This window comes from Cervus elaphus, chromosome 15, assembly GCF_910594005.1.
Source record: "Cervus elaphus chromosome 15, mCerEla1.1, whole genome shotgun sequence".
Lineage (NCBI taxonomy): Eukaryota > Metazoa > Chordata > Mammalia > Artiodactyla > Cervidae > Cervus > Cervus elaphus.
The window spans coordinates 84637491-84651616 of record NC_057829.1 but is presented as its reverse complement, the minus strand read 5'-3'; the positions used below and the strand labels follow the sequence as shown (position 1 = coordinate 84651616).

The 14126-nt window shown below is 47.6% G+C and overlaps 1 protein-coding gene across 1 annotated transcript in view; it reads right to left on the bottom strand.

The window, feature by feature from the left end:
• The window catches only part of LOC122708560 (deleted in malignant brain tumors 1 protein-like), a 96042-nt gene that overhangs the window by 28183 nt on the left and 53733 nt on the right, over window positions 1–14126 (bottom strand). Inside the window, 6 exon segments of the mRNA XM_043924771.1 lie at window positions 133–171; window positions 1438–1488; window positions 3781–4092; window positions 6112–6121; window positions 7901–7911; window positions 9762–10073. Of these exon segments, the coding sequence (XP_043780706.1) occupies window positions 133–171; window positions 1438–1488; window positions 3781–4092; window positions 6112–6121; window positions 7901–7911; window positions 9762–10073 (735 nt within the window).

The following is a 14126-nucleotide window of genomic DNA, read 5'->3' as shown; positions in this document are numbered from 1 at the left end:
TGTGTGGGCCTGAGGCTGCGGAGGAAGGTGCTTCCTGCAGGGACATCTCCTCCCATAGTAATTAATGCTGGGACTTTTCTGGCCTAAAACTCTGTGAAAGGGAAGACAGTTAAAGAAAGTGGAAAAGATTACCTGTTGATGTAGGCACCTCTGTTGGTGCTGGAAAAGGTGCTAAGGACAGACAGAAAGCGAAAGAAAAAATTATACAACAACCTCATTAAGTGTCAAACATATTTAACTCTCAGTCAAAGCTTGAGGAGGGAGGGCTCCCTGGCTTGTAGATTATCTAGTTTCTAGCTTGATTCCCTTCCCAAGTCCTTTCTCTGTGGGGAGTACACAACAACTCTTGTGTCTGGAAGGGTACAAGCCAACTCATACAAGCTCAAGAAAATAAAAGCATGGAGTCGGGGGGTTGATTGATGAAAAAACAATAGGGATGTTTTAAAGTCAACGAGCATCCTTTGGGGATCACGGCTGTTCAGTATAACCTACTCTAGTGCTCATTAAAGGCTAGGGTTCACTTCTCTTTTTTCTAACTCTTCTCAGCATATTTTTTTTTTAATTTTTTATTAGTTGGAGGCTAATTACTTCACAACATTTCAGTGGGTTTTGTCATACATTGATATGAATCAGCCATAGATTTACACGTATTCCCCATCCCGATCCCCCCTCCCACCTCCCTCTCCACCCGATTCCTCTGGGTCTTCCCAGTGCACCAGGCCCGAGCACTTGTCTCATGCATCCCACCTGGGCTGGTGATCTGTTTCACCATAGATAGTATACATGCTGTTCTTTTGAAATATACCACCCTCACATTCTCCCACAGAGTTCAATAGTCTGTTCTGTATTTCTGTGTCTCTTTTTCTGTTTTGCATATAGGGTTATCATTACCATCTTTCTAAATTCCATATTTTATTTTATTCTTAAAGACTATGGAAAAGGAGCTGACCTAATTCAAAATGTGACAATGACTGGGTCAATCAGAGTCAGGGAAAGACTTAAGGAGTGGTGATTTTGGCTCCTTCATTTACAGTTCTGTCAAGCAGAAGGCAATATTCAGAGGCAATTCCCTGCAGGGTGAGGGAAGGTGCAGGGGGAGAGTGAGAAGACAGGAAGATGGAAGTGGGGGGTAAGAAGATAGCTGACATCTGACAAGTGAGCCCCACACGGCAAGCACCACCCCCCTACTCTGCAGAGAGAGATCTACTGAACCCAAGCTGGCTTTACAATACAAATACTAAGATCATCCTTCTCATCCTTAGAGGAGGAAACCAAGGCCCAGAGAGGCTCAGGGGTTTGCTCAGTGTCCCACTGCTGGTGAAGGTGAAGCCAGGGCAGCAAGCCCAGGTCATCTGGTCCTTGAATCACGACCCTATTTCCCATGATGACTTCGCCAAGGCAAGTTACAGCCACTCAATTCAGAGCAAGGGCAATTACCTGAAGTTGGGTGGCCCACAGCTGCTGATGGTGTTGAGTAAGGCAGGGAGGCTACAAGAGACGTCAATCAAGAGACACGTAAATCAGATTATGTCCCTTGATTCTTCTTAAACCCAAGGGGGTAGATTGGCTTGTTTGAAGCAGTAAGGTATATCTCTCGTTTGGGGAAGAAACTGTAACCCATCTGGGCATCCGAGAATGGCCCTGAGTTGCCATGGCTATAATGTCTAGATGTCATCATACTTCATTTCTGTCCCCTTGCTGGAGACTGCAATGTCATTTTTGTGGATTCTGGTGGTGGGCGGGCAGGTAGCAAACAGGCCACAGGGCTGGTTGCCTTGTGTGAAGCGCCTGTCTTGCCAGTTGGTTTGGTTTTGTAATTCTTCCTGGGTGAGGGCTTGCCTCCCAGACTAAACATCAGTCTGCAAAGGGCAGAACTATGTTTGTCTCAAGGATATACACCATGTCTCAAGGACTTACACTGGCAAGGTCAGCACTGGGAAGGAGCAGATGGGCCCCAGAGTGGGTGGTGGAGCTGGGCCAGGCCCCTCTGCCCCATCCTCACCCCCCCGGGTGAGGATGGGGCTCCCAACCTTCCTGCCCTGTAGGTCCCCAGACTTGTCCTCTGATGCTACAGCTCCTGCTTTGCTGAGAGCACTGATTCTGCTCTTCACTTCTCTCCTCTGCTCAGAACCTTGCAGGCCCTTCACCTCCTGCTTGTTCTTTCCTCCTGTCGCAGGCAGTTGCTGCCAGTCTAGTTGATGAACCAGTTTGCCTCTTGCCAGCCAAAGCCAAAAGGATGTAGGGATAAAGGGGGGCTTTTGACTCCAAATACTGAATTTATCTGCAGAGACTCAACTGGGATACAACTGAGAAGTAAGAATGCTGGGTGAAGAGCTGGGCTCCCAGCTCTGTGACTTTCAGAGCATCCCTGGTTACCTGTGAAACTGGTAGGGGAGAGGATTTGAACTGAAGATACCATTCCCAAGGCATCACTCAGCACTGGTGGGATGCCAGATAATCTGAGGTTATATGACTTCTATTTTCAGAGCCATGCATTCATTGCATTAAAATATAAAAGTTTACATTTAGTTCTGTTCTGCTTAAGGATATTTTCAGATGTAGGGGTTGTGAATTGGTTAGATAGTTCACTATTTATTTTTAATCATTTTAAGTTTGTTTCATTGCTGCTGTATTTATTCTTATGTATTTTCTATTCATGGCAAGTGATCCTGACCCTCCATATGGTAGCAATATAAATTTTCCTTGCAAAATGAATTCACTTAAGTGAAAAGAGAAGAGCTGATACAAAGGAAAGCATTAAGAAAACTCAACTGTGGGTGCATCACATGAAATGCCAGGCTGGATGAATCACAAGCTGGAATTAAGACTGCTGGGAGAAATATCAACAACCTCAGATATGCAGATGACACCACTCTAATGGCAGAAAGCAAAGAGGAACTAAAGAGTCTCTTTATGAGGGTGAAGAGGAGAGTGAAAAAGTTGGTTTGAGGCTCAACATTCAAAAAACTAAGATCATGGCATCTGGTCCCATCACCTTATGGCGAATAGAAGGGGAAAAAAATGGAAACAGTGGCAGATTTTCTTTTTGGGATTCCAAAATCACTGCAGACTGTAACTGCAGCCATGAAATTAAAAGATGCTTGGATGAAAAGCTATAACAAACCTAGACAGCGTATTAAAAAACAGAGACATCACTTTCCCAAGATCTGTATAGTCAAAGCTCTGTTTTTTCTAGTAGTTATGTGCAGATGTGGTGAGAGTTGGACCATAAAGGCCGAGCACCAAGGAATTGATGCTTTTGAATTGTGGTGCTGGAGAAGACTCTTGTGAGTCCCTTGGACTGCAAGGAGACCAAACCAATCTATGTGAAAGGAAATCAATCATCAATATTCATTGGAAGGACTGATGCTGAAGTTGAAACTCCAATACTTTGGCTACCTGATGTAAAGAGCCGACTCACCAGAAAAGACCCCGATGCTGGGAAAGATTGAGGGCAAAAGGAGAAGGGGGCGGCAGAGGATAGGATGGTTAGGTACATCACCGACTCAATGGATATGAATTTGAGCAAACTGCAGGAGACAGTGGAGGACAGAGAAGTTTGTTGTGCTACAGTCCACGGGGTCGTAAAGAGTCGGACATGACTTAGTGACTACACCAACCACTGAGGGTAGTAGGTGCGCATGACGGGGACCATGCAGGGCTGAAGCTTGGGAAACAGGGACCATCCAGGACTTCCTCACGGCTCTAAGTACACTTGGGTGAAGACTCATGGAACAGAAATGTCATTTCACCCACCCTGGGCCCCAGCATCAGGCCCACCTGAGCAGACGACGCCAGCATCCTCGTGGTGGCCACAGTTGTGGGAGAACCAGCCGCCGTGTAGACACTGCCACAGCCTGGCTTCAGTCCCCACACATTTCACTTCGTCCAGGGCGATGGGGCCCAGGCCTCGGCCGAATCTCGCCCTCCCGGGGGCTGACACTGCTCCGCCACAGCTCAGCTGCCGGCACACCACCTCGGCATCCTGCAGGTCCCAGCCGTCGTCACACACGGTCCCCCAGCTGCCGTTGAAGTGCAGCTCCACGCGGCCCTCGCAGGGCTGGCTTCCATTGGCCAGCCTGAGCACCGCGTCTAGGAAACAGACACGCCCAGGTCACTGCTCTGCCTTCAAGGAAGTTCTGTGTATCTCCTCTGAGCCGACACGCTTCCCAGGGCTCCCTTCTCATTCTGGGAAGGGACTGAGGTGGGTTAAAGAGCCTACAAAGGTACTTTGGGTTTCATCGTTCAGGTCAATGTGATTTGGGGTGGTGTATGCTTTATCAGGGCTTCCCAAGTGGCTCAGTGGTGAGGAAATCCGCCTGTGATGCAGGACACAGGTTGGAACCCTGGGTTGGGAAGATCTCCTCAAGGAGGAAACGGCAACCCACTCCAGTATTCTTGACAGAAATCCTATGGACAAAGGAGCTTGGTGGGCTACAGTCTATGAGTTTGCAAAAGAGTTGGACACAACTTAATGACATAACAAAACAACAACAACATGCTTTTTAAAGCTCTTCCCCAGACAGGACTGCCTGCTCACAGAGACCAAAGGAGGTCCCCAAGCTCCCTGTGTGATGTGGGAAGCACCAAGCTTGGGGACCCTGGCTGTTGTTGCCCTAGTCAGGACCCACATTGTCTAGGCAGGCGTTCTGAGTGCCAAGACTTGGGGACAGCATAAGCCACGCACCCTCTCACCTGGGGTCACGTGCTCTATCGTCAGAAGATATATGTGGATGTGTGGTTTCATAGCAGTGCTGGGTGTTCAATCACTTTCTCTAGCCAGATCTGGAGGTTAACTAAAGCACTCGGGACCCCTTCCCCCAGTCACAGAGTTGGTTACCTGCCTTCCCTGTCATTACCAAGCAGGGCCAGGGGCTAAGATGATCCAAGAACCTACCAGTGTTGTTCTCGTCTTGCAGGAGAGCCTCGTAGGATGCAGAAAAGCCAACATTGGTGACAATGGCGTCGCTTTGGAAGACCACGGTCAGGCGATTTGCTGAGGAGGTAAATACTGGGGTTGTGCCAGAACAGAACCTTCCCAGCGAAAAAGATTTGCTTTGTGGGCCATCAAAGATTTTAATGAAGTCATACGGACAGCTGTAGAAGTTTTCCAATCTGTGAAATCATGACAGAGTTCAGATCTAGCCACTGACTTTCCCCTAGGAGGCACTGCCAAGATTGTTCTGGGAAGGGCTCTAGAAAAGCTGCCTGAAACCTACATCTCATCAAACAGGATGGAGGAAGCCATAATCCCATTGGTGTAGGCAGTGCGTATCTTCCCAACTCTAAAAATATTCTAATTTTTTGAAGTTTTCATTCAATTGTTTTTTCTAAATATGCATTATAAGCATAAGAAATCTAATTTAAGTGGTATTGGTGGGCACATGGTTAAAAGCAACTTTTCTTCCAGTTCTGACTAGTCCCCTTCCCACAAGCAGCTACAACGGACAGTTCCTACTTGTTTCCTTCCAGAGATGGTTTATGCATAATATCAGTCCCTGTACTACTGGCCACGATCTTACAGATCATTCCGTAGCAATACACCCTACGTGTGAGACAGCAATCAAAATTGCTGGGAGAAATATCAATAACCTGAGACAGGCAGATGACATCACCTTTATGGCAGAAAGCGAAGAGGAACTAAAGAGCCTCTTGATGAAAGTGAAAGAGAAGAGTGAAAAAGCTGGCTTAAAATCCGGTCCCATCATTTCATGTCAAATAGATGGGGAAACAATGGAAACAGTGACAGACTTTTTCTTGGGCTCCAAAATCACTGCAGATGGTGACTGCAGCCGTGAAATTAAAAGACACTTGCTCCTTGGAAGAAAAGCTATGACAAACCTAGACAGCATATTAAAAAGCAGAGACATTACTTTGCCAACAAAGGTTTGTCTAGTCAAAGCTATGGTTTTTCCACTAGTCATGAACAGATGTGAGGGTTGGACCACAAAGAAAGCTGAGCACTGAAGAATTGATGCTTTTTTACTGTGGTGTTGGAGAAGATCCTTGAGAGTCCCTTGGACTGCAAGGAGATCAAATCAGTCACTCCTAAAGGAAATCAACCCTGAATATACATTGGAAGGACTGAGGATGAAGCTGAAGCTCCAGTACTTTGGCTACCTGATGTGAAGAACTGGCTCATTGGAAAAGACCCTGATGCTGGGAAGGATTGAAGGAAGGAAGAGAAGGGGACGACAGAGGCTGAGATGGTTGGATGGCATCATTGACTCGATGGACACGAATCTGAGCAAGCTCCAGGAGTTGGTGATGGACAGGGAGGCCTGGTGTGCTGCAGTCCATGGGGTCGCAAAGGGTTGGACACGACTGAGCCGAACTGTGTGACAGCAATAGATAGATGTACCAAAATCTATTTAACTGACGCCCTGGTGGGCAATAAGACTGCTTCCAACCTAGCACTACTGTGAGAATGCAGCCAATTTTTTTTCTCAGTGCACATGAGATTTTATCTGTGGCCCAACTTCCTGGAACTGGAATTGCTGGGTTAAAAGATCTATGTGTTTAAATTTTGATCTGGGGACTTCCTTGGTGGTCCAGTGGTTAAGAATCCACCTGCCAACGCAGGGGACCCGAGTTTGATCCCTGGTCTGGGAAGACCTCACAAACCGAGGGGCAACTTAACCCATGCACAACTCCTTGAGCCCGCGTGCCCTAGAGCCTGTGCTCCACAACAGGAGAGGCCACCACTGGGAGAAGCCCGCAAGATGCGACGAAGAGCAGCCCCTACTCGCTGCAACCGGAGGAAAGCCCACACAGCAGCGACGATCCAGCACTGCCAAAATGAATAAATAAATAAAATTTAAAAAAAAATTTTTTTTTGATCAGTATTACTGGATGGGTCTCCAAGGCCTTCCTTACTTTTGAGAACTAAATACAAAAGCTGGATTTTTTGGTGACGGTGCGGTGGGGGTAGTGGTGGTAGCAGGCAGTACAATCAAGTAAAGAGGAGAGTAAAAGCGGGAGCTATTTACTCACTTTATCACTTCGAATGTAAGTTTGACACGCGCCCTGCTATCCACTTGTATGTCCCAGGCACACACCACATTTGTGGGGTATTTTTTAGGATACCAGGGGCTGGAGAAAGAGCCCGAGTTACTTGTCAGCAAACCACCACAATGGATATTTTCATCTGCAAGAAAGAGTGAAGAAACCCCATCAGAAGGAGGCACCGACCTCTGCTGATGTTTTTAGAGGAACCAAGAGGGGATGGGAACAGAATAAGGAGAACTTGTTCTAGAGCTGCTTTTGCTTGTAACTATTTAAAAAAAATCACTTTGAAGGCTCTTGGAGTTTCCCGAGTTGCTCTTTGTTAGATAAGATCATTACCTGTGTCCTCTCAAGCTTATAGTGTGTGTGTGTTTTCTTTGCCACATGTACCATATGTGGGATCTTAACTCCCGGACCAGGTATTGAACCCTGATTGGAAGTGTGGAGTCTTAACCACTGGACTGCCAGGGAAGTCCCAAGTTTATAGTGTTTTTGTGAGGAGAAATGATCAGGACATAAGGTTGAGAGGGCTTTACGAACCCACACGCGCTGACAGGTCTGAGCACGTGTTTTAATGAAAAGGGAGCAAAGACGATCCAAGCCAAGGGCTCCCTGCCCAGTGCAACGTGACTCTGTCCTCACAGAACAGCTGTGTTAGGAGACCCTTTGTTGCATTATGTCCAAACCCTAGCTGACATCAAGACCGCGGTTACTAAACGCATCCACTTTATGGCAGAAATACTGGATTTGAAGTGGCTTTTCTAAAGGGTTCTCTGTGCTGGAGCTTCTCATATGTAAAAGGAAGCTGCAGCATTCATCCGGTTGCTTCAAGTGCTGCAACTGAAAACAAAGCGCACGTAAAATCACGAGAAGCCTTTAAATCCAGCTGACATACCTGCAGCGGAGCTGTCATCAGTCGAGCCTGTGAAAATACAGAGAAAAAAATGATACTGTACGCAAGGACTTTTATTCAGAAAACTCCTTTAAAGTACTCAAAAATATCCATGTGCAGATCTGTGACGGCTCTGCGCCGTAGTGGACAGAGATGCGCCGATACTACAAGAGGCTGGGCATCTGGACAACAAGTCTGCAGACAGTGTGGCTCGATACGACTTGCCGAGGCCTGACCCTGGGTTTCTGTTTCCTTGCTCTGCACGTAACTATTGCATGATCACCACTGCGGGCAGTTACCAACCCCACCCCGACTGTGACTCCACCCCACTGCGTGCGGACACTGATTCAGGAAATCCCACTGACCAGAGACTGCATTTCTGGTGGATTTGAATTCTCCTTCCCTTCTACCTCTTTCTCTTCTCACCCTCTGCGGCACCCCCGGCCCCAAGCCCCACCATTTTGCCAATGCTAAAGGACTGCCTAAGTGAAAGTGAAAGTTAAGTCGCTCAGTCTTGTCCAACTCTTTGCGACCCCATGGACTGTAGCCTACCAGGCTCCTCCGTCCATAGGATTTTTCAGGCAAGAATACTGGAGTGGGTTGCCATTTCCTTTTCCAGGAGATCTTCCCGACCCAGGGATTGAACCCGGGTCTTCTGCATTATAGGCAGACGCTTTACCATCTGAACCACCAGGGAAAGACTAATGGACTGCATGGCTCTTGTTAATTAACAAGAAATAATTTAATCAGATGGTGTCCCAATTACAGGATTAAAAAGTAGCTAGGATTCACTCATACCAGGGACCTGGCAACGGGTTAAAATGTTTGGAAGTTGGTCCTACTTTTGGGTTGTCTCCAAGACAGAAGAGAGAATAAGAGATGAATTGAGTAAGACAGTCACACAAAAGGAAATCAGGTTTTTTAAAATTAATTTAAAATTAAAATTTCTATTTCTTTTATTTGTTTTTTTTTTTTTTTAATCAAACACATTCTGTTCTGGGCAGCTAGGAGTGTAGCACTAAATCCCACTTCTGGGAAAGACTGAAGGCAAAAGGAGAAGAGGGCAGCAGAGGATGAGATGGTTAGACAGCATCACTGACTCAGTGGACACGTTGTTGTTCAGTCGAGAGGTTGGGTTTGACTCTTCAACTCCATGGACTGCAGCATGCCAGGCTTCCCTGTCCTGGAGCTTGCTCAAACTCATGTCCATTGAGTCAGTGATGCCATCCAGTCATCTCATCCTCTGTTGTCCCTTCTTCCCCTGCCTCCATTCTTTCCCAGCACCAGGTGGTGATATAACCCTCTATTTAACCATTGGAGCTTTCTTTAAAACATATGAGTGATCTATGATGACTATTTATTTTTTTGTCACACAGCAGGTGGGATCTTAGTTCCCTAGCTAGGGATCGAACCCGCACCCCTGGCACTGGAAGCATGGAGCCTTAACCACTGGACCCCAAGGGAAGTCCCTCACCACAGCTTTTAGGGTGGGACTTTGAGCATTTTCAGGCTTCCCTCGTGGCTCAGCTGGTAAAGAATCTGCCTGCAGTGCGGGAAACCTGGGTTGAGAAGATGCCCTGGAGAAGGGAAAGGCTACCCACTCCAGTATTCCAGCCTGGAGAATTCCATGGACTGTATAGTCCAAGGGGTCACAAAGAGTCAGACACAACTGAGTGACTTTCACTTCACTTGAGCATTTTACAAACACAACGATTTAAGAGAAAGCAAACTACCTCTTCAGCAAATTGACTTAAAAAGACGGCTTGGAGCCCATGGCTCCAATTACTCCCAAGTCAGCCCCCTTCCCAGAGGCTGCTGGGGTGAGATGCCCCCAGCAAGGTGTGCTGTGTCCCCGGGGGCTCACCTGAGCAGACGACACCCGCGTCCTCGTGGTGCCCGCAGTTGTGGGAGAACCAGCCGCTGTGTGGGCACTGCCACAGCCTGGCCTCACTCCCCGCGCACTGCACGTTGTCCAGGATGATGGGGCCAGTGCCTCCACCGAAGTGGCTCTGCTTCGGGGCCGACAAGGCCTCGCCGCAGCCGAGCTGCCGGCACACGACCCTGGCGTCTGTCAGGTCCCAGCTGTCATCACACACGGTGCCCCAGGTGCCATTGTAGGAGACCTCCACCCGGCCCTCACATCTGTGACTGCCATCCCCCAGCTTCAGGGACTCACCTGGGGACGGGAAAGCAGAGTCTCCTGAGCTGCGGGGCTGTGCCCCATCTCTCTGGAACCTTCTGCCCAAGAGAGGATCTCTGACATTCTCCTATGGGCACCTTTCTGCATATTCAGCTGCTGGACTCTAGAGAGGGAGACCCTATGTCCTGATATGCCAGGAATTGTTTAGCCACTAAGTTGCCTCCAACTCTGTGACCTCATGGACTGCAGCATGCCAGGCTCCTCTACTATCTTGCAGAGCTTGCTCAGATTCATGTCCATTGAGTTGGTGATGCTATCTAACCATCTCATCCTCTGCTACCCCCTTCTCCTTTTGCCTTCAATCTTTCCCAGCATCAGGATCTTTCCCAATCAGTTGGCTCTTCACATCAGGTGGCCAAAGTATTGGAGCTTCCACTTCTGCATCAGTCCTTCCAGTGAATATTCAGGACTGATCTCCTTTAGGATGGACTGGTTGGATCTCCTTGCAGTCCAAGGGACTTTCAAGCATCTTCTCCAACACCACAATTCAAAAGCATCAACTGCTGTGCACTCAGCCTTCAACCAACTCTCACATCCGAACATGAATACTGGAAAAACCATTGCTTTGTCTCTATGGATGGACCTTTGTTGGCAAAGTAATGTCTCTGCTTCTTAATAGGCTGTCTAGGTTTGTCATAGCTTCCTGGTTTATGACTGGGGTAGGTCAATTAGTGCCTGTTGAATCTGCCTGCAATGCGGGAGACCTGGGTTGGATCCCTGGGTGGGGAAGATCCCCTGGGGAAGGAAATGGCAACCCACTCTGGTATTCTTGCCAGGAGAATCCCATGGACAGAGGAGCCTGGTGGGCTACAGTCCATGGGGTCACAAAGAGTCAGACACGACTGAGTGACTAACACTACTACTGCAATTATTTCGGAGACCCTTTTATATTCTCCAGAGTCCCCTGACTGAGGGATAAGTTGCACAGTCACCCTAAGTATTATCCACTGACAGCTCTGTAATGGTCTTCCTATCTTGTATGGGAAGTATTCTGGATGGTTTCTGCATTGAACTCATCTGGAAGCAGGTGGGCTGACAGTTGTAGTTTGGGATGGTTTTGTTCCAGAAGGATCTGCTCTACTGAGCTTCTGCTTCCTTTGGAGAAGGAGGAGACTGTTGTCATGGGCCCTCCCTCAACACAACGGCCATGGCAAGACGTGAGACTCGGCTCTCTACTTCTTTAGGGGGACGTCTTGGTGGAGGAAGACGACAGTGCGGGGCAGAGCCAGGGGCAGGGGTGGGCTGGCGGCTGTCAGTGTCAGAGTGATGTCACTCAGATGTCAGTAATGCGGGCGGGACCCACAGGTCAGATTTACAAAAGCATCTCCTCTCTTAAAGGGAAAGGGTGCACATTAGACCTGACCTCCCTCTGAAGGCCGCGTTAGGATACCCACCGCTCTCCCTTTCGTCCTGCCGGATGGCACTGTACAGGGCGTAGAACCCCGTGTTGGTGATCCTGGCATTGCTCCTGAACACCGCGGTCAGGATGTTTGAAGAAGAGTGGAATGTGAGCTCAGTTCCAGCACAGAATCTGCCCAAGGAGAGCGAGGCAACCTGCTGTCCATCAAATACCTCGATGAAGTCGTAAGGGCACCCGTAGACGTCCTCTAATCTGAGGAGGTGAAGGCAGAGTTAAGCTCCCTAGGGCAATCTGCCGCAATGTTACGCATAAAGTCAAATATTGCTTCACACCCAGCCAGGAACTGCAGTCACCCCTGCATCTCCTTCCAGCCACACATCTCCCTCATGGACTTGACCCCTCTGATGCTGCCTGGGTCTACCCTTTTGTCCCGCTCCCTGTTGGGACTGGTCCAGTTCAGTCAGCCTCTTGTCTGTCCTGGTCTATTTCAGCTCCCCCCATCAAGGGGATGAACTGATGAATGAATAAACTGAGGCTATTTAATATGCAAAAGAAAAGTTTTAGTAGGGACAGGATAGAAATTCTCGGAGGGAAGAGGAAGATGATCTGTTGTGTATAGCATCAGGCAGAAGAATAAAGGTCAGAAAGGTAATGACGATGAATAGACGGGTTCAGCCAGAGGAAGAGGCTGTGTCCTCATGTGGGGTCCTCATGTGTGGGTCATCCCAGCTGAGGCTCCCTCCATGATGGCATCAGGGATGCTCATGGGGTCTCTTCTCCAACTGCACAGGAAGTTGAGCTCAGTGATTAAAACTCCTTAAGTGATACTGGAGCCTATTATACAGAGTGAAGTAAGTCAGAAAGAAAAACACAAATACAGTATATTAACGCATATATATGGAATTTAGAAAGATGGTAACAACAGTTGGACTATAAAGAAAGCTGAGCACTGAAGAATTGATGCTTTTGAACTGTGGTGTTGGAGAAAACTGTTGAGAGTCCCTTGGACAGCAAGAAGATCCAACCAGTCCATCCTAAAGGAAATCAGTCCTGAATGTTCATTGGAAGGACTGATGCTAAAGCTGAAACTCCAATACTTTGGCCACCTGATGTGAAGAACTGACTCATTGGAAAAGACCCTGATGCTGGGAAAGATTGAAGGTGGGAGGAGAAGGGGATGACAGAGGATGAGATGGTTTGATGGCATCACCAACTCAGTGGACACGAGTTTGATTAAACTCCAGGAGTTGGTGATGGACAGGGAGGCCTGGCATGCTGCAGTCCATGGGGTCAAAAAGAGTCGGACACGACTGAGTGACTGAACTGAACTGAATGATGACCTTTTGTGAGACAGCAAAAGAGACACAGACATAAAGAATAGACTTTTGGACTCTGTGGGAGAAGGTGACGGTGGGATGATTTGAGAGAATAGCACTGAAACATGTATATTATCATATGTGAAATAGATTACCAGTCCAAGTTCAATGCATAAAACAGGGCATTCAAAGCTGGTGCACTGGGACAACCCAGAAGGATGGGATGGGGAAGGAGGTGGGAGGGGGTTCGGGATGGGGGACCCACGTACACCTGAGGCTGATTCATGTCAATGTATGGCAAAAACCACCACAATATTGTAAAGTAATTAGCCTCCAATTAAAATAAATAAATTAATTTAAAAAATAGATAAAATGCAATATGAAAAAAATAAATTTTTAAAAAAACTCCTTAAGCTCAGATGACCAGACCAATTTTCACCTAATATGTGAAAGGATTTGTTAGATGGTGCTGTAGGCAGAAGGTTTGTGTCCCCTCAAAATTGATCTGTTGAAACTTAACCCTCAATAGTAATAGTCTTAGGAGGTGGGGCCTTTGAGAAGTGACTAGGTTGTTAGGGCAGAGCCCTCAAGACAGGATTAGTGCCCTTAGAAAGAGGCTGAGAAAGCTCCTGGTCCCCTCACTCACGTGAGGTCATAGTGAAAAACAGCCATCTGTGAGCCTGGGAGCAGGTCCTCACTAGACACTCAATCAGCTAGTATACATATCTTGGAGTTGCCAGCCTGCAGAACTGTCAGAAATAAACTTCCATTGTTATTAAGACACCAAGTCTATTATATTTTTGTTCGTCACATCATGTCATCTAGTTACTCAATGGTGTCCAACTTATGCAACTTCATGGTCTGCCAGGCTCCTCTGTCCGTGGAATTCTCCAGGCAAGAATACTAGAGTGGGCAGCCTTTCCCTTCTCCAGGGGATCTTCCTGACCTAGGAATTGAACTCGGGTCTCCCACATTGCAGGCAGATTCTTTACCATCTGAGCACCAGGGAAGCCCAAAAGATAGTCAGGTCCCACAGAGATTTGAACTTGGATCACTGGATTCAAAGTCCAAAGTGCTAACCATTACACCATGGGGCCACTACAGGAAATAAACTTCTGCTGTTTATTAAGATACCTAGTTTACTAAATTTTTGTTATAGCAGCTAATGACTCAGGCACCTGGAAAGGCAACCTCTTGGGGAAAGCATGGATTCAAATCCAATCCAGCCCTTGAAGCAGAAAAAGACACAACTGCTTACTTCAGGCTGGGGATCGTCAGCTCTACGCGGAACTTCTTGGCCAGGTGGATCACCCAGACACACTCCACGTCAGTGGGGTAGTTGGTTGGGTACCG